At 40.7% G+C, this 21,245-nt stretch overlaps 1 protein-coding gene across 1 annotated transcript in view; it reads left to right on the forward strand.

Annotated features, from left to right (window-relative positions):
* Nucleotides 1-21,245, forward strand: part of LOC103805788 (sickle tail protein homolog) — a gene marked incomplete at its 3' end in the record, with an annotated part of 165,113 nt that overhangs the window by 66,335 nt on the left and 77,533 nt on the right. Inside the window, exon 2 of the mRNA XM_009078451.1 lies at nucleotides 13,819-14,014. Within this exon, the coding sequence (XP_009076699.1) occupies nucleotides 13,819-14,014 (196 nt within the window). The remainder of the gene's footprint in view (nucleotides 1-13,818; nucleotides 14,015-21,245) is intronic.

Below are 21,245 nucleotides of genomic sequence, written 5' to 3' on the forward strand. Positions count from 1 at the left end.
CTGCGTTTCTCTGATTTTAGCCACTTCTTGTCTCAACAACAGTGTCATCATCCTGGGTCATCCATGATAAATTTAATGTGCTTAATGTATTCTGCTTCTGTAAGGACTGCCCTTTTGAAATCAATCAAAAACATAAAGCAAGGGCATATTACACAGGCTGAAAAAAGAGGGGGTAAAGCTTAACATGCTCCTCAATTTCTCCTCTTTTGCAGCGCTGCCAGTACCTCAGTGAAAAGGCACTTCAGCTTGTATGTCACTGCCAGTAAGAACAGCAGTGCTGCATTCCTTCGGAGGGAGCACATTGTGCTCCTAACACCCTTCTGTGACATTATTTCAGACTGACTCAGGGGGACAGATGTCTCCTACTAAATCATCAGCACAAATGTCTCAAGCATCTGCGTTTTCCTTTGGAGACTTAAATGTCAGTGTTCAACAGGCCTGATCCTGCTTAAAATGGTGAATACTATCCTTTGATCTGCTTAGCAAGCAGATCCCACAAGGCAGACTTGCAGTTCATTCACCCTTGTTTTGAGGGCCCTGGGATAATGACTAATACAGTCAGTCAGCCCCAAGATATTAATCCTTGTCCTCCCTAAATTGCAGCGTGCTAATTCTTTTGGGTACTACCTTACAAGTGGTATTCACCAGATTTTTCTTATAACTTTGATGGGATTCAGCAGATTCCTGGCAACTTTGCTTCCTCCTATGACTCTTAGCTTTTTACACCTTTTTTCTGGGGCCACTACTTGCCCCATTCAGATTTAAAGTTCAAAAGCAACATGTTTGTCAGCTGTTTCCTTTGTCTCTGGTACCTTTCTCATTACGATAATGACTGGCTCCCGAGATTAGTTTTTCTCCATGTAATACTCCTTTCTGCTCATTGCCTGCCGTTAATGATGCTCTGCAACCTTTCCTTAGCTGAGAGCTGTGTCCCAGCCCCAGCTTCTACTCTCCTTGGCCTCTAATATTTTCCACTTTTTTTCCAGAGGAAATTACTTATCGTCTTTCGTTGTGTTTTTGCATATGTCTATCTGCCTGTATCAATGTTTCCTTGAATGCCAGTCTAACATGGACAAGCCTTGGTACCCCTTGTGTTCTGGCTATTTGCTTTTTCAGCTCCAAAAGACTTAACACTAGTTTCAATAGGAGTCTTTCTGCTCTGGGGGTGTTTGGTAACAGATTGACATTTTTCCATCTAATTTGTACAGGCCCATCTTTTATAGGTTTGCCTTGTGCTATTCAAGCTGGTCAAGTAATATTCGTTCAAGGCAGTTAAGGATCTGCACTCATATATGAGAATGAAATCACAGGCTCTGTGCAGCTCCATTTAGGAGCATGGGATCCTATCTGCTGGCCAGCAGAGGTTGCTCAGAGCACATTAGTTAAGTGCTCAGCACTCCACAGCTTTTTATTTCTTAGTAAGTCAAGTCTAGGGGTTTTTAATCTCCAGCATCCTGTTTCTCCTATTTCTCATGCTGGGCATTTGCTTTGATGCCTCCTCTCTCTGGAACAATGACAGAGTGGGTCAGGGAAGCAGGAGACAAGGGATTGTCCCAGGAACCTGTCTCTGCTGTGAGAGTGATTGCAGCCCTTGCTGCATTTGGAAATTGTAAAGCTCTCCTTGAATTCGTTTCCCACCATTGTGGACTATATATATCCACATGTATGCCCACAGATGGAAAAAAAAATCTCCTACAATCTGGGACTAAAGGAAGAAATAGATCATTATTGTTTTCCCTCTTTAAATACCCTTGAGGTCATCAGAGTGCTGATGAAGGCATCACTGTGGTGTTGTGTTTGGAAAGAAATACAGACAGTTAAGAAATATTTTGGAAAGTTCCAAAGGAAGCCATGCTTCAGGTTTGGATTCAGACCCAAATGTCTTCAAATTTCATTCATAATACAGTCTTTACGTGGGCTGGAGTGATGGTCTTAATTATATTTCTCCCATATTGGCATGTCTAGATCTTCTTTAGGAGATCCAAAGTTTGCTACATGAGACCGTGGAGGCCTGGCCACTTATCTTCTCCTGCTACCTTGTGCAGGAATCAGAGCAGCCTGCTGCTGCACTGCTGTTGCAGCTCTGTATTTGTGTGAGGTTCATTTTTTCCTGTAAGACTGTATTTATTCAGAAACATTAACTCTTAATCCTGCATCACTTTCACATGACTTCAGATCAACTCCCTTAAGAGGAGGGAGAGACTTCTGGATCTAGGTGGATGAACTTTATGTATTTTAACTGCAAATCTTCATCTATAAATACCATGCTGTGATGAGAGGAGGGGGAGAGTTAGGGATACAGACAACATTTTCCCTGAAATGAGGGTGGGAACCCCTGCCGTTTTCCTCAAGCATCCTCATTTCCTTACCCACTCTTAGGTCAGAATTGATGTTTCACTTCCACTGGGACTTTGGAAAGTCCAGAGAAAAGTGAAACAGTTGTAATTCTCCATGAGGTGGCAGGATTTGAGGAAACTAAGTAGCTCAAGTTGATCCTATACAATGGCTTTAGGGAGGGCTGTTTCACTCTTTTAATGTTGCCATTGAGGGGAGTAATGTCCCTTCTGAAGTGTGGGCTTGGTGTGTAATGATTCCTGAACGTCAAGCAAACATGCAGAATGAATTTTTCCCTTGGAAGTCTTGTGTATTTGGCATTGAGATGGGATTTAGTCCTTACAGAATCCATATTTTTTTTTTTCTTTTTAAGCAGAGTAGTTTAATAAAGGCCAAAGAGGACTTGTCAGGTTTGCATGTGTGGGGTGGTGACAGTATAAAAATATGAAAAACCCTAATACAGTTTTGGTATTACTGAGATATGAACAGCAGACTGTTTTGTCTTTGTGGTTTGGAACTGGAATTTATCCAGTTGTTGCTGGAAGGCTACATTTAATTTGTACTGTGTTTGCATAAATAGCTTATTTGTAAAAATCACATTTTACTTGAACAATTCTAAATTATGCACTTATCATGGGGAGAAAAATGATCTATTGTTCTCTTTAAATAAAATGGTACTGCCCTTCCAAAGTATCCAAGGGACAAAAACATGAAAAATCACAGTATACTTATGTGTTGCTTATCTCGTCCCCAGAATCAGCTCATATCCTCTGGGTTTGTAAAATTCAAAAGATTTTTTGAATTACTCTCTTAATTGTGATGCTGGCATTATAATTACTTGCTAAATAAGATTCTTTAACAATGACGTCCTTGTTACCAAACCAGTTGCATTTCTTTGCCTGGTATGAATAGCCTTATGCTCTAAATGGGGCAGCAGCAGTTGTGAGAACCTGACTCTGGTTGAAGGAAGAATCAATTGCTTAGAGAAAAATTTTTAGAGCACTATACAAAATCTCTTTTACCCCCACCTCCACCCGCAGGCAAATGCAGATTAAGGAAAATACAGGGCCTCCACCTCCGCAGACTCAAACAGCAGTAGGCAATTTCCCCTCCAATTATTCATGTGTTGGAGGGAAAAAATGGTCGGGTTTTTTTGGCCCTTAAACTCCTTTTAGCACATTTTCACATTCTGTGGGCTTTAAGATCAGATGTAGAATAATAAAGAGAGATGTGATTGGAGAATACTTTTTAATCATACCATAGTTTCTTTTATTCCTTTTTAAGTTGTGGCTGATCAAAGGTTATACATTATTTCTAAGTTCTGCTTGAAGGATTCCATGTGTCTGTAGTAAGTATGAAACCAACAAAAAAGTGTAATGATTGCTGCTAAATCCAGCCAAAAGTTGTATAATTTCTCATGAAGAATGCACATTTTGCCATTTCTTGTCAGATATGGTTGCTAGATATATCTATGAATCTGTGTGGCTCAACTTTTAGCCATTAACTCTTATATTAGACGAACATTCTCCATTTCTTTGACACACAACCACATGTAGCACATCTGATCTGAGTCCAGCAAGTCCTGAGAATATTGATTATTAGGTACTGATAGAGCATATTGTTCCCTGGCACACATGCATTTCCTTCTTTATTTTTCAGTGCCTCTTCTCTTCTCTTCTCTTCTCTTCTCTTCTCTTCTCTTCTCTTCTCTTCTCTTCTCTTCTCTTCTCTTCTCTTCTCTTCTCTTCTCTTCTCTTCTCTTCTCTTCACTCAGTATACTTTCAGTACGTACAGGTTATTCTTTTTTAATTTCTATTGTTCTCCTTTTTCTTTTCCTGTTAACAATTATCTCTCCCCCTTCCCTTCTTTTCTCTCTTTGATCCACAGGTTTTGCAGTGCATGTTGATCTCCCTTCATTCAGAACTTGACATTCAAAGGTACTTGATGAAAATTGAATCCTCTCAGAGAGTTAGTACTGTACTTTCTTTTTTCTGCACTCTGCTGTGAATTGAGTTTGTTACCCTTTAATTGTGTTTGTCTTGCTTCACAACTAGCGTTCTCAAATAAATATGGATCTGCATGCTTTGTTTCTCTGTATTTCACAGCAGTGAAGTATCATTCATATAGATTAATTGCATATGGGAGTGTGATGCATGTGCGTCCTTTGATAATTTTTTAATTCTGACTTCCTTTAATGGCATGATAGATACAAATTCCACACTCTTGTCTTAGATGCTCTGAAATCCACCAAAATTCAGTGGGAGATCCTAAATAAATAAGTGATCCCTAACAGCTGTCCCTATTCTAGCTTTATTTATGTATTTATACATACTTGGAACAAGTTCAAGGGGTTAAAGTCTTGCTGAAAAGTTAAGGGCAGCTCTGTGGACACCGCAGCAAATATTTTTGCATTGAACATGCAAAAGAGTTTAGTTCTGCAAATTGTAGAATTATCTTATATATACACTGTGCACCTGTGAAGTCACCTGTATCTCACCTTTTATCCTATTGAGCTTCGCTTCCATTTCTATAGGGCTAGTAATGCCATATAGAATGGATGTCTACTGCAGTTATCTTTTTTCCCCACCCCGGCAGTGAATCTGCAGATGCCTTGTAGATAGGTATATAAAAGGTGCCTCTGCATGGTTCCTACAACAGTGCAATCATAAAAGTGCCAAGACAACACGTGCTGCAAGCAAGGAGTGAGGCCTGGGAGCATGCAGAGTGCACAGTGGCTGATTTGCACCTGAATTGTCACTTCCCGACTTGTTGGGTTTCCACTTTCAGGAATTAAGTAGGCCAATAAACATGCCAACCACAGAGGAGGGTGGAAGAGGCAGAACTGTGGAGAGCAGTAAGGCTTCTCCATCCCTTGCCAAAGAGATGGCCTCGAGGGAGGGAAATTGAACCAAAAGGGCAGGGTGACAAGTTGGAAGAGAGGCGCAAGAGACGCTCCACAGCATCTCTCCTCCAGCAGCCCCTTAACTCTTCCCAGGTGCCAGAGCAACAAGTTCTGGTAGGTGCTTCATCATATGTTTACTTCCATGAGTAGAGGCTAAAAATAAGTCCCTGGGTGGGTGTGCCAGAGGCAGCTCTGCTTTTCCCGGGCGGTTGTTCTTGCTGGGCTCCGCACACTTCGCTCCCACTCCGCAGCCCTCGTGTCAGCGGCTCTTTTTTCAGTTATTTTTAAAATAGCATGGTTAATTAAGAACTCCTGCTTGGCTTGTAGAAACACAGAAAAACAGGTTTTTCCAGGACCGTTGCATTGTGTTCTTTGCTTTGGGAAACAGACTCCACAAAAACAGACCCCTCCTCCTGTTTTCCTTAGGGACATGTGTGGGAGAACAGGGATGGGTAGATAATAATAATTTTCTTGAATCAGAACACACTATCCCCTAGGTACGTTTAGGCATCTGGTGTATATCCTCCTCCCCTCCCGCACCCCCCCACCCCTCCCAGTTTTTGCATGTGGTTTTAAGCATGTAAAGATCTTTCCCCTTTAATCAGCATAATGACAGTTTTTGTTTAAATGATCCCTTTTAATCTTCACAGTTCTCATGGCGGGTTTGGGGGTTGAGTTACCTCACCCGCTGCTGATGAAACGCAGCCATCTCCCGGATGGAACAAAGGGTCATGCTGCCTTGTGAATACTTCACAGTAGAGTTTTTCAGGAGGGAAAAAGAGAAATAGCTTCCAACTGAAACTGCCATAAGATTTTCATTAAGACAAATGTTGATGTCCAGGCTGGAATTTATAGATAACTTATTTAAACAAAGTAATAATAAACTGAAGCTGTGATGCAAGAATATGACAGAGACTGTGAAAGAACAAAATTTGCTGTGAGCAAAATTGATGGAGCCACAGAAGCCTTTGCAGGGAAAAATAGTGAGGTGATCAGTGACTTTTTAAATTTGGCTATCACGTAGAAATAAATACTTCATGCCATGAAGCATTAGAATGAAGCAGAGAGATATATGATTTTATTTTAAAGATTTCCTTAATTCAGTATGACTTCTGCTTTTTACAAGTGGGGGACTAATAGCTTTCTCTATTGTTTTGCTTCAATTTCTAGCCTAAAATCTCAAGCTGGCATTTGTAGAAAGAGAAAAACTTGGATTTGGAATGAAACATACTGAGAAATAATTTTACACTTTAATGTGGATGGCTTGGGTTTTTCTGATATTTCACATATTCCAAAGAGATGCCACAGCATGTTGCATATTTCAGTCTGGACTTGTCTGGACCAATTAAGCTGCTCTTAGTCGGGCTGTCGAGTTCCTTAGGGCAACATTTTCAAATGCAAGTTCCTGCAATTAAACATCTGAATAAGAGGTCTGGCAGCGTTAAGTGCTGAGCACCTACAGCTTTTATTGCTCCTAATGAATATATTTACTGTAAACACACAGCTTTCCTGAAAAACAGGTTTCAATTTGTCTAGGTGCTTACAGTTAAAAACCAAAGTTTGAAAATGTTGCTCCATGTCAGTCATTTATAACAGAATTTCACTTTTTCTGCAAACTCTGAGGATCAACAAGCTGAAGAGCAAGCCATGGTCCTGCCAAGGGCAAGCAGCCTGTGGATGTGCTGCTCAGTGATTCATAGCACTCAGGATTAAAAGAAATGGGTTTTGGCGGTTTGCCACAGCAGGGAGCATGCAGCTGGCCACCAACAGGAGCTAGCAAAGCTCCTGGGAAAACGCAGAGATTTTTAGGATGATTTGAATATCATTCCAAGCCCCAAACATGGCAGATAAACTCTGGCACATCATTAGATATGTTTTTATTCCACTAGGTGAAAGAAACTGGGGTCAGCATCGGTGAATACACGGAGTGGTGGTAAAAATCCTGTCATAAAGAGAGGAATTTTGCCTTCAAATAAATTCATAAAATTGAGCCAAAGAGCCACTCGGTGGGACATCCTGACCCCACCACTGCTATGAGCTCTGGTAGTGTGTGGCCGTGACTGAACATTACTGCTGCTGTTGGCTGAGTTATCTTTCCCTTTTTGCCGTTCACGATGGGAGGGAAGGTGAATGCTTTCTATTTTACCTTACTTGGGAAAGTTCTGGCTCTGTTTCCTGCCTTCCTCAGAGCACTGGGGCTGTACCTCAGGTTCACTACACTGGATGGCATTGCTTTGCTTAGTGACCGCGCAGCAGGTGAGCTGGGGAGGGCTCTGTGGTTCGGCTCTGTTGGCATCTCTCCTGCGAGGGATGGCGAGCTCAGGCTCTCCTCGGCATCGCCGGCAGCAGCAGCAGCATCTGTAGTGCCACAGAGCAGGGGCAGCTCGGGCAGCATCCAGCGCAGAACATGCCTCAGAGCCAGGGAGGCTGCAGGCAAGTGGGGTACCTTGGTGCAGTGCTAGGGGTGGTGGGCAACCACGGTCAGGGATTGCCTCTCTCCTTCATCAAGGAGGAAAGAATTCTGGCCGTTCATACCATAGGAATCAATATTGCCACCGAACTGAGCGTGCCTGTGAGCGAGAACTGGCTTTGTAACTTTTTGTCATTGATTCGACAGCAAACTCTGAAACACTTGAGTTCAAAAATACAGAAATAAAAGCCAGAGACAGATGCTAGCCCAAGAACAGGCATCAGGGAAGAGTCTAACACCTAGAGAATCCGAAGCTGTGGAGTGGGCAGTTGCCCTCCTGCTCTCTCCAGCTCTGGAGAACACAGATCCAGGCTCGTGCCTGCTCCTGCCGTAGTACCATTTCCAACTGATGGGGTCTGAAAGAAAGATGCTATAGATTTTTGCATCTCCTAATGGTGAAATAGCACACGGAGAAAAGTGAGCTTGTCATGAGAGAGAGTTTTGTGTTGCATTCAGCTGCTGAATCATCTCCCCACCCCCAGTTCCCCTAGTGAGAGAGAGTATCCAAATACATCCATTGCACAGATGTAATGCAAACTTTAGTTTATATAGACATGTATAAGCATTTAACTTTCTGAGAAAGTGCTATGGAAAAAGTATGGAAAATGCTTTAAAATAAGAAAATGTGGGTAGTATTCACTTTCTCTTCAACAGTAATATGTCACTAATAGTGTGTCCAGACAAATAAAACCCTGTCGTTGTGTTAATATAGGACCCCAAAGACTCTATATCTGTGGAAAATGCAGATACATCCTTCAGACAATGATAACTTGGATCTGACACAAATGTGAAAAAGAAATGTTATCATTGCAGTTCATAAGAACTCATGTGTTGTGACAATATTTTAGAATTAATAAACTCATCATACATGAAACACAGACTGTTTATATGCATATTTGCAGTCTGTCACGTATCCTGTAGCCATCTTCAGCATAAGTCCAAGGACAAATAATTTACTTGAAGGTCAAGAAAAGTAGGTTTCCATTTTTCTACTAATTTTTCTTCTCTATTTGAAATGTCAAGAAGACTTTTAAGTGGGGGGGGTTTTGCCTGTGCTACGTTCTTTAGAGCACATGATTGCAAAGAGTTGTTTTACTAGCACTATATTATTTTTTGATGTCTGTTTTTACCATTTGTACACTGGCAGGAGTGCTAGCAACTTCGAAGATATGTATGATAAGATTATTCTCCTGAACAGATAAGTTTCTGTCAAGATAAAGGCTAAGGAAGTTCCTGGAGACAGGAAATAAAAAGTGCAAACTGATCAAGAGATGAAATTAAATCTTTCTTCAGGTTATGGGATTTTTTTTCTTAGTTCTGTTTTGTCTATGAAAATGTGTGAAGCAAATTTGCAGGAGAGATTTTTTAAAAAGGGAAAGAAGGAAAAATATTTCAGTTATATAGATTAGTATGGAAATGAGCATAAAAGGATGCTATGAAGAGCAGAAATGTAAAACCAGGGAGAACAAAAGGATGAAAGAATTAGTGTGGAGACATATGAGTAGAGGACCAGAGGCAGAAGAATGCACAGAACTTGATGAACATCTCTGGTGCCCCATGACTACTTATTACACTGGCATCTCTGCAGTATTTCACTCTTCCTTATTCAGGTACCTTCAGATTTCATTCCTAATTATTTGCCATTTTTTTGTGTTCTAAGGGCCTTGAGCTTTTTTTTTTTTTTCTGCGTCAATGAAAGAACTAAATCAGATATATTAACAGTGCTTACTTTGGACAAGCTGTAAAACAGACATCAGTCATGAGACATGATTAACTACAGTTTTATTTCTTCATCAAATCCCAAGAGTAGTCGAGACATCTTCTGTAACTGCTACCTCCATGTGCTAGAGTTAAATGTATACCCTGGAAAGGTTAAAATAATCTATATTCTTGTTAACACAATAGTATATCCTAAATGAAATAGTTATCTCAAAGCACTCTGTAATTACATGTAAGTTTTTATCCTAATTGTTCATCCTTATTTTGGCCTTTCCTTTCTGATGAGCTTCTTACCCAGAACTTAGCACAGGCAACATCTTTTGTCAGAGAAGTCCTTAAGGAGGTTGAGCTCTACTCAGCTGACTGAAAAATGAAGCCTGTTGCACAGAGAAACATGCTGGGGATAGTTTCCTAGCATATAGCTGGGGGGGGAAGATTATGGCTGAGTGGGGAAATGCAACCTAACTCGTATTGGCAGAGGGGAGAGAGACCCGTTCTGAACCTTCTTCTGTTTTCTGGAATTTATCCCAGAGGTAGCTTGGAATGTGCTGGCATTTCCATGGGTTTGTCTGCCTGTGTGGAGTATCTGTTTCCACGTGTTTTAATTTGGATTGTGCAACTCCTTGATGGGCATGTCTTGAGTTTTCTCCTCTGTTAGAGATGATGGGTTTTTTTTGCTACAACACCGTCCTGACTCTCATAGCAGCAGTCTACACGGTGACTCTAGTTGGATTCTGATGGGCCCTGAAACGTGCACTATTGGGGTTACTATTTATTTTGTAAATATTGTGTGCTAATTCCTGAAAAGTATGTAAAAGGACACTTCCTGAAGCAATATTTTTAAGCTTTTTAATAATTTAAAAATACCTTAGTGAACATTCTATGGAAAAAATAGATATGGTATTACTTACTAAGTGTTTATTTGCCATCTGTCTTATTTATCTTGCTTGATATTAGGATAAATATGCTGAATAATTATCACAACGGTTGAATAATGCTGAAAGTTTCTGCACTGCTCACTTCAACTATCTTTACAAGTCCTTGTAGGCTCCACAAATGTTGCTGGTTCCCTCCCCACATCATGGGTTTGTTTTCCTAAGAAGTGCTACCTAGGAATCTGCTCAATTAATAAGTAGCATTAAGCCTAATGCTTGTTGCCAATAATAAAACTGCTTTCCTATTAAATATGCACTCATATCTCTCACTTACTTGAATAGCCACTCTTGTTGCTGAGTTTGAGAATTTTTTTATAGTCTGTTTAAAATTCAGAATTACTCCTGAAATGCAGTGTTTACAGGAGCTGAGCATGACAAATAGCTTGAAGCCTTTCATAAACACTATGTGTACATTTGGTGGAAGTCATTAATAGCTTGCATTGGTTTTATGTTAATATTACTCCACTTACTAGTGTGGAAATACTATGGATTTGTACTGGTAGATTAAGAGGAAAACTAGGCTTCATATCTGAGCAGAATCCATGATGTGCCTCTGCCTTACTGCAGAAGGTTGCAGTGTTGATGGTGAAGAATGGAGGCTGCTAAATGGGATCTTATTTTGTGTGGTGGGTTGACCCTGGCTGCTTGCCAGGTGCCCACCAAGCTGCTCTATCCCTCCTCCTCAGCAGGAGAGCTGGGGAGAAAATAAGATGGAAAAAACCCATGAGTCAAGATAAAGGCAGTTTAATAAAGCAAAAGCAAAGGCTGCATGCAGAAGAAAAAGTAAACAAATGATTTATTCTCTATTTCCCATCAGCAGGTGATATCCAGCCACTTTCCAGGAAGTAGAGTTTCAGGCTTCAGTACACATAGCAGTTGCTCCAGAAGACAAATGTAATGACAAATGCTCCCTCTCCTCCTCCTTTCTCCTAGTGTTTATTGCTGAGTAGTCATCATATGGTATGGAATATCCTTTTGGTCAGTTTGGGTCATCTCTCCTGGCTATGTCCCCTCCCAAGATGTTGCCCACCCATAGCCTACTGGGTGAGTGGAGGAATGTTGGAGACATTCATGCTCTGTGAGCCTTGCTCAGCAGTAGCCAAAACGCTGGTGTGTTAACAACACCTTTCTAGCTACCAATACAAAGCACAGCACTCTGAGGACTGCTATGGAGAAAATTAACTCCATCTCAGCCAGACCCAATATATTTAGTCACAGTAATGATATCATTGTCATCCATGGGGATCTGGGATGTTGTATATTGGGTCCTAAAGCATTGCCCCAAGGACAGTCAAAGAAACACAGTGTTGCTGGGGTTGGCTCCATCTGTGGAAGACATGCTGACAGGATGCACTGGGCAACTGCACAACGAAAGCTGTGTCTGTTGCTTCTGCTAATGAAGTATCCCCTTACTGCTCAAATATGCACCTGTTCATGTGTCACTGAATAATACACATGCAACTGCATGTCTCCAATGACATCTAGGGATTTAAAATTTTCTTAAAGAGAAAGCAATCCCCTTCCCAACAAAGCCTGAAATAAAAGTCCTTTTGCAGGTTGATTTTGTTGTGCTTTTTTTTCCTTTTCTTTTTGCATCTTGTTTTATTTTTAGTTATGGTTTTCTAGGAAGTGAGATTTATGTGCCTTCTAGCTCCCTGTTAACAGATACATACAGATAAGTTATTAATCAGTACAAGGAACTGCAGAACTGTAATGTCTTGGCTTGGTAGTATTTCCGTAATGTGCCTGTGTAAACAAAATTCTTCAGCAGTGACGGTTCCCAGGCCATTTTGGAAAGCTGAATGAAGAAGTACTGACTTATCAAATTCCTTTTCTGTGTTTGCAGGTCACTTGTCGCCTCTGTAAGTTTTCCGGCACAAGCCCCTGAATTTACAACCTGCAGACTAGTGCTGACCGTGTCAGAGGCACTTCAAAGCATACTTTAGTTTGCTTAGAGCAAATGTTGTTAGCTTTAAGTCCTGGATAAAATTCAATGCTCTTGAACAATTGTTCACTGCAGGACATTGAATAATACCTATTATTTTATTATAAGCATTTCAAAAGTGAGAAGTTCTGGAGGATTGGCTTTCTTCGGTGGTATTTCTAATCATTGTAGTTTGTAAGCAACTGTGCAATTTGGCACCAACAGGCCCCTATGGTCTAATCTAATAAAAGTTAAAGTTCTTCATATGTTCAAGGTCACATAAGGAATATTATGTGATGTGTGCTCTTGCTGAAATGAGCTCACCTCATTTCACTTGAAAAACAACTGAAAGAACCAGATGTCAGCAAGATAAGTCATTTTGGCTTTCCAGGAAGAAGCACAATCTTTTCTGGATCTTGACAGCATCTTCAAACCTAGAGTTGAAGTTGGTTTTGATACAGGGGATTTTTGACATAATAGCTTCTGACCTTAAATGATAGTGGAGAGAAAAGCATATAAGTTTAATGACATCTTCTGCCTGGAAGTGATTATAGACTTTTATAAAGCTCATATTTACATACTGGGTTTGGAACCAAGTAAGCTTGCTTTGCTTTGCTTTGAATTTCTGCTCGTATGGTGTCTGTTCCCATTTGTTGTGATACAGTTTGATTGAGAGACTGGGAAATGATTCTTCCAAAGTAATAGTAACACGTGGTTGTGGGAGTTTCACTAAACAGTATTAAGTATGCTTCTCAAAGCAACCCCTTCTTGTAGAAAGCACTTACAATGTCACTTATGGTTCACAAAAAATGTTCAGAATGTTGTATTTCCTATTGAGTGTGTTTTTATTAGGCAGATCCTTCAATGAAGAGTTGGTAGAAGTGCATAAACGAAACCAGATCTCTCCCTTCCTGGAAGAGTTGGGTTTTTTTCCCAGCAGCTATGTTTAGCAATATACTAGTATGATTGCTCAGTAAAAATCATAGTTAACTTGGTCAGTTAATTAAGACAGCTCTGATTTACGCTGCTGCAACAAAAAAAAAAAAAATTTTACTGATTTCAGCTAGAAATGTTGGATGGCTATTTTGGCTTTGCTGCATGACCTGTACATTTCATAAATGGCACAGCAGAATATACTGAAATTGACAGCTTACAACTACATCACAATATTGCTTTTGAGAGGATTTTTCTTAGTAGAGTCTGTGTGTATGTGGACATGCCTGTACTATAGTGGTCGTTTGAACAGCAAGGAGAATGACATTACCATACATCTCCTCAGCACACCTCTTATCCTCAGGGCCTTGTTAGCAACAAAATTTGCAATGTGGATGTACAACCATAACAACTGTAGCAGAATATCCAAGGACATTGTTTTCCTAAATAATCTACACAGAAGTGACCTTCAGCATACCAGTGTTTGAAGAAGTTTGGACTCCTTCCTTGTTCTCCTTGATTCCACCACCCCTCACCCCCCTTGCCCCAGCCCCCATATTCTGGTTTCAGTAGACTAATAATGAAATCCTTTGTTTTGCAGACAAGAAGCCCAAAGCTGTCTCAGAGCCCACAGCCCAATCTGAGTGACCAGACTGAACACCTCTCTGAAGCATCTGCCGATTCCTTAGAGGCCATGTCTGAGGGTGATTCTCCAACCCCCTTTTCGAGGGGCAGCCGCACGCGGGCGAGTCTTCCTGTTGTGCGGTCAGCAAACCAAACAAAGGAAAGATCACTGGGTAAGAGCCTGTTTCAGACCTTCTCTGCTTTTCTCTTAGCTTGTGTTTTCCATTTTTGGATTTAAAACTGTATTTAAATTGTTTGGAATTAAAAATAAAAATTAAAGGCTTTGGTAGCACATAATTTTTCATGCGTATTTAAATTGTTTGGAATTAAAAATTATAGGCTTTGGTAGCACATAATTTTTCATGTCAGGTTGTCCTTTGGAAATGAGCTCAGTATGGGGTACCTAGTAACTTGGGGGAGTCGTGAAATTATTTTTGTAAGATCCGAAATTTGCTTGGAGTATAGTAGACATTCAAGGAGAAAGATGCAGACCCTGACATGAAATGCTGTCCTATAGTTAAAACCCAATATTGCAAATACTTTTTGCCAAGCCTGCACAATATGTGGCAGTGAACTTAATACAAGATTGCACCCTCATTTTCAGACAGGAGACACAGGCTTTTTCACTTTATCATCTCTTCAAAGCCAGGTTTAGTTGAAAGAAACCTACAGATATTATTGCCTTAATAATCCAGCTTAGTGAAAAGGTTTTTGGTATTTGCCTGGTGGTAGCTTTCCAGGCAGAGGATTTGAACGGATATGCTGATGGAGATGCCCTTTAGTTTAGGGCAGTGCCCTTCCGTCTGGTCAGTGACATGGGTGAGGTGTCAGCGCAGGTGGACAGCTCTGTTTCCTGCATTCTTCCCATATCTCAGGGTTGAATTAAGCCCAGCTGTGAAACAGAGCTCCTTTTCTGATGGTGGATTTGTCCCTGAGACTGTGCTCAGCTGGTGGATGGCAGGAGTAAAAGCTGTTCTTTTGAGGGAGAACACCAGAGGGCACTTAGAGTGTTGTGGGAAGGCTTGTAGCTCGTGTGCAGATCGCTGAGGAAGGCAGGGTTTGCCTTCCTAGGTAATAAACTGAAAGGCTGCTTTCCTGTAGGCTCATCTCCCAATATAGAGAGTGACATCAATTGAAGACTGGGCTGTAAATCATACTGTGCTTGTAAGCTTGTCACGGTGGCTTACTTGTTCCTCAATAATGTAAGACAGTTTCTGTCAAGAGTATTTTGATACCTGACAAACACAACAAATGTGAAGAAAACAGGGCTGGAAGGGGTCCCTGCTGCCCGCAGAGCTGGCAAGTGCAGAGCAATGGGGCTGGGGACAAGGGGCTGATCTCTGTCAGTGTCAGCTCATGGAGTGGGACTGCTGCCCTCCCACATCTTGCTGGACCACCAGTATGTCAGGCTCTTTGGGGAGAAATCTGGAAGACTGGACAAGACCTTTTGGTTTAGAGGTGTTTTCAAAAGAGCAAGTCTATAGCACATGTATGTTTAGTATACATGCAGAGGATTCACCTCTGTCTGTAAGTCACTGCTGGCTACAGCATGGCTTGCTTCACCCTGAGATTTTCTGGAAAACTTGTACTTGCTTCAGTGTGGTGTTTGGTGGACTGAGCCTTTGCAGGTCTCCCTGTGCAACTCATAAACAGCTTCTGGGAAACTTTTGGTTGGCATCAAAGTGGCTGGCCCACCATGCACCAATGCCTTGTGTGTGTTTTCTCTCCCAAAAGCTGAGGTAGAAACAACTTTCTCATTATCAGTGTGTACATCTGAAAAGAATACAGCAGCCCTGTTTCTGGAAAAAACTGAGTCACTATGAATACACCTGGTAACAGGAACATAGGAAGGTCCTTTCTGATTAGGCCAAGAGTCTACTTGGTCCTGTATTTTGTCTCCAAGAGGGACGATAGGTGCTAGTCTAGGTAAGAGTTAAGAACAGAGTAAGTATGTGTATGTATGATCCTTCTCCCAAGTGCTCTCAGCCTCAAACTATCTTCAGCTTAGGGATTTCCTGGTTATGGTTTCTGCCTGTATAATAACCATCAGGAGATGTCTCCTCCAGGTATTTGTTCACTCCCCCTTTGATCCCATGCAAAGTTTCACATCTGCAGCCGTGCATCTGTGACGGTGGCAGCAAGTTTCTGTTGGTTTACTGCCCATTGCTTTCCTCTTGCTTTGTTTAGTGTTTGTTTATCGTCACTAAATTATGCCCCCTGGTCCTTGTGTTGTAAGTGACAGCAAACATCAGATTACTATCTGCTCCCCCAGGCCGTATCTGATTTTGTTGGCCTGTCATTTCCCTCAGGTCATCTCTTCTCCAGGTTGAGAAGTGCTGTTGTAATCACTTGATCCTCATCCAGAAACTATCCTGGACATTTGATTATCATAGTTGCCCTTCTTTGCATTTTTTGGAGTTCAGTAGTATCTTTGCTGAGATGAGAGGACCAAAAGTGCACTGCTAAGTAGTCCACTCTTAAACCATTTTTTTAGCATCTCTTGCATGTACTGGAATGTGTTGTCCAGGTCCTAGTGGAGGACAGTCACATGAAGATGTACTGTTTTATTTAATGGCCAGGATTTCAGGCCCTGCAAGGCACCCTGCCTTTCTATCCTAGAGTCAAGGCCCTGGCTTATCTCATCATGAACAGGCAAAATTCGGGACAAAGTGGAAAAAAAATACACAACAGGGAAGCAATGTAATGGGAAGCATTTTGGTTGAGAGTTTTTAGATTTGAAACAGGAAGAAAATAAGGCTTTTCTCTCTGTATTGCAGGAGGGGTCACAGATATGTGTGGCTTAAAGGATCATCATACAAGCCAAGATAGGAAGTAATATATTGTCAACACCCAACAATCTGTCTTTTTCAAGTTGTTCCAGGAACTAATTATTAGCAAATAGTTTGTTTTAAAAGACAGTCTAAAAATTATTATCAAATAGTTCCATTTTGTATTATTATTCTTCAATGCATTTATTTTGTAATAATGTCCTTTTCAGTCTTTTCTGCCAGTGTGTTCTAGCAACACCATGAGAAATGTTCCAAAATTTTACTTTTCAGTTGCTTTGCACACTGTGGTTCCGTAAGGATTGGTTTTACTTCCAGTTGTACAGGGGAATGTTTATTTTTCAAAAACAGGAAAATGTTTATAACTTGTTTTAAAAGTGTCATGAAAATATTTCTGTTCACATGTTTTTAAACAAGCTGTGTATAATCACCTCCCTTTCCATATCTATGAATTTTTTAATTTAATATAATTTAAATACAAATTATGTTTTGATCCTCAGCCAAGATAATTTCACTGAGGAAAATAACCATCTTTTGTGAATTTTTATGAATTTTGCATTTTATATCTCAATGCCATTGTTTTTAAAAAAAAATTTCTTTTTGAAATTCTATTTGTCACGAGTTCCTATTTTGCTAGCTACGTACCAGTCAGTTTGTTTTTAAATTGCAGTCTAAATTAACATGCAGGCTGAGAAGGAATAGCAGTAATGCATTTTGGCTGCACCACCATCACGGGTTTGTCAGTCAGGACTAATCTAATAGGACATGGTATTCACGTGGAGTTGACCCAGAAAACATTATTCCAATTGTGGGCCCATTTTAAATATCAGCCACAGCTTTTGAAATGAAGGCCTTTCTTGGCTAAGAGGTCTATCAGAAATCAGCACTCGTCTCATCATTCTGCAGCCTGGAGACAAAGCGAGATATTAAAATAAATGAATTCACTGTGCAAGAGAAAATTAAATGTATTTTAAAATACCTATTTGAAAGCTGGGAGTTTTTCCAGTGTGATAACTGTGGGAAAAAATTATCTAGCAAAACTGTCAGAGTGAGAATCAGCTGAAACCTGGAAAGTGCTCAAAAGCTTTCAGCAAACTTCACTTGCTATTTGCTTGGAGGAAGCAGAACCTGACAAGCATCCAGCCAGCAGCCAGCCCGTGCCCATGCTGCAGCTCACTGCTGTCCCTGCTCCAGTACCTCCACAACGAAATGAGGACTGACAAATATCTTCACTTGTAGTCTCTCATGTGACACGTCTGTCCAAACGATGGGCAGGATCCTTTGGAAGGGCAGCCACTGGCATTCTCTGCAGTGACAGAGCAGCCAGGGCAGTTGATGGGCTGGGTCACAGCCCTGAAGGGCAGGGAGTCATCACAACCTCCAATTGCAGCAGCAGCCCTTGGTGCTCCCGCAGGATTGGGCTATACGCGCAGGGTTGGATTCAGGAAGAATATGGTACAAGGAGGGTTTTCCATAAAGGCACCAGGATTTAAGTTTGAGAAGTCAATGAGGAGGATGAAGCTTTACGGCTCAAGGGTTACAAGCATCTTCTCTGGGTGCCCAAACCAGGGTGTCTGACCACTCCAGTCCAGATGAAAAAGAAGGAGAGGATGACCTGGCTCCCTGCTGGTAAATCTCTGCCTAAAATTGGGTGGCATGGAAAGGCCTCTTCAGAGCTGTCTGAGCCTGCCAACATTTGCATTTGATTTGCCTTTGGAGGGATTACTTACAGGAGGAAGATTATACAAACTCTTAAGCATTGGCATGGGGAGGGTCTTAAGCAACCATGAAGTATTCTCAGTATTATTTATTAGCTCTCAACCCCAAGTTTTGGCAGGCAAAGACTTTAGTGTCTGATTAATTAGTTTGCTGCCACCTTCTGTGGAAGTGCTATTACCAATTATAATAGTAACACTTGGATCTTTTGGATCTTTTGGATCTTTTGAATCTTAGCATTTCTTGAGGAAGTTTCTCAAAGCCTGTTACAAAAGAAAGTCAGGGCCATACTGACAATTTCATACATAGTAAAACCTTTGCAGAGAGAGGGATAGTGACTTCGTTGCGTGTCAGCTAGTGGTAGAAATAACTCTCTACTCATGCGTATTGTAATGTACTGTAAGACTTACATAGAAAAATATAAATGCTAAAAGTAGACTTTTAAATTATATCAGAGCTAATTAATTGTTACTTACTATTTATGAGCTAGAAATTAAAATAGGCAGGTTAAATCAGACAGAAGATGTGTGAATGGCCACAAACTTTATAAGAAAACCCTATGATTTGCTAGAAGTGGCACTGCGTTCTCCAGTTCCTGAGGGCATGATTTAAGTCTAATGAAGTCAGCAAGATCTTCAGTTTAGTTCATGGGAGAGGAACTCCCTGGGAACTGCATTTCAAGTTAAGGCTGAGGATAGCTTAATATATTCAATCATCTTAAAGAAATTTTCCCTATCTTGTCTTTTTACAGTGTATGCAAAGCAGCCAACATGCAAAAACGTCATGCAAATATTTGCTGTCATGATCAAATCCATTAACAGGGACTGACAGCTCTATTAAATATTTGCTGTCATGGTCAGATCCATTAACAGGGACTGACAGCTCTATAGGAAAAACAGCCTGAAACAACTAGTTCCAATTAATGAATTGAAACACAGACCCTAGGAAATTATAATATTCTAATGCAGGAGGAGATTTCCTTCCAGATTTTCTAGATTTTATCTTCTTTCACATTTCATCAGATTATAGCTGAAGGTTTGGGACAGAAAGAATAAACCACACACCTCTTACTTGAAATATATTGTATCAAAAGAGCAAAAGAAGATAAATGATATTGACATATCAGAGAGTTTTCTGTTTCATTTATTATCCCTATATGATTTGTGAAAGGCAGCTACATGGAAGAGTGAAATATGGGCCTTCCCAGGCTAGCACTTGTGCATGCAATTACTGTGTACTTAACAGACTCTTCCTCATATAACAAAATGTCTTGTGTGTACCCATAAAAAAATGCTTCCAAACAGCAAGATCTCATTTAGTACATACTATCTTAACATTCTGTCTGCCACTAAAAAGCTGATATGCAGTATATTTTAGATGCTATGTCACACAGGAGCTGATTTTTACTCCATTGCAACAGGCTGTATCAGCATGAATGCAATGGGTTCATTGCAGTGATACTAGATGTGCAGTATGCTAAATAAAACCATTAGCTATGCAAGTCTGTATCTGTCACTGCTATATCTGTTGAATGTTTTTCTGCATGCAACCTCTCTTATTTATTTGCACTGCAGTAATACTAAAGGACCTTGTCTGAAAATGATGCCTCACTGTTGGGTAGTACACATAGTGACAGAATACTTCTATTGCAGAGCCTTGCAACATGAATAAACTAGAATGAAAAGTAGTGAAGATATTAGGAGAGGTAGATTAATTAGTGTACTGGTAAACTGAATAAAGCTATGTCCAGGTGGCAGTGGCTTTCCTCTTTACCCCAAATCATGACCTCACAGAAGGTTCAATATCTTCATCCAGCTCTACCATCACTTCTTATTCTGATTTAGCAGCAGCAATTTAAGTTTTCAACATTTAGTGTCTGCTGGAAGAGGGATTTGGCAGCTAGAATAGCTTGTAGAGGCCAAAATATCCTTCAGAGGAAAGTTAGGAGGCCAGATGGAGCTGTCCCATGGGTCATATCTAGCCCAGGAGCTATCACTTGGACAAATTTGATCTAATTTTTGTGTTAGGTAAAATTTCTAAGTCTACCTGTAATACAGTGAGTCACACAAACACCAGACCCTTCCATTTGCACATGGCCTTGCAAAGAAAAAAGTGTATTGCAATTCCATGCATTGCAAGAAGTACAAGACTTTGGCCAAGCAGAGAAGCAGAGTCTGTCCCTCAGCACAGTCTATGTTCAATTTGCTGCCAGGGCTGACAGCAAGTCCCTGAATGAGGACAGCTCTTGGATTTAATCATTTCTCCCAATACTGTTTATATATTTTGGCAGTGATTCTAATGCATAGTTACTATGTTGGGCCTGAGTTTGGGTTTCTGTTCCCAAAGGGAAATAGTATCATCAGTGTGGTATCATGTAAGTCTGTCTTTTGGTTCTGTTCTCGTTCTCTATCTCTCTTCTGCATTTCTGGCTATAGAGTAGCCTGATTTAAATAAGGTAAGAGGATAATCACTGCATGAGAAGCTTGTTGATAGCCCGCTGATTAAGGACAATAGGAGCAATGGTTTAAGCAACTCTCAAGATGGAAGCCCTTCTGGATAATTTTTTAACTACTCGTCTGTTTCATAAGAGACAGGCACTTGGTACCATTGCTTCACCCAATTACATTCTGTGATGAATAGACCATCTGTGGGTATGAGGGCAGAGCAGTGGATATTGTTTATCTTGGTTTTAGCAAGGCCTTTCACATGTCTGTCGTAGCCACATGGGGGAAGTATGAGTGGCCATCATGTGTACGGTTTAATACTTTAAAATCTAACTGGCAGCTGATTTTGAGTTTCTTCCTCAGGGCTGGACTCTGGGGCCAGTACTTTTTAACATCAACAACCTGGTTGTTGGGATGGAATGAACTGTCAGCAGGGTTAAGTCTGACACTAAGTTTGG

This window comes from Acanthisitta chloris, unplaced genomic scaffold (genome assembly GCF_000695815.1).
Source record: "Acanthisitta chloris isolate BGI_N310 unplaced genomic scaffold, ASM69581v1 scaffold12817, whole genome shotgun sequence".
In the NCBI taxonomy this organism is placed as follows: Eukaryota; Metazoa; Chordata; class Aves; order Passeriformes; family Acanthisittidae; genus Acanthisitta; species Acanthisitta chloris.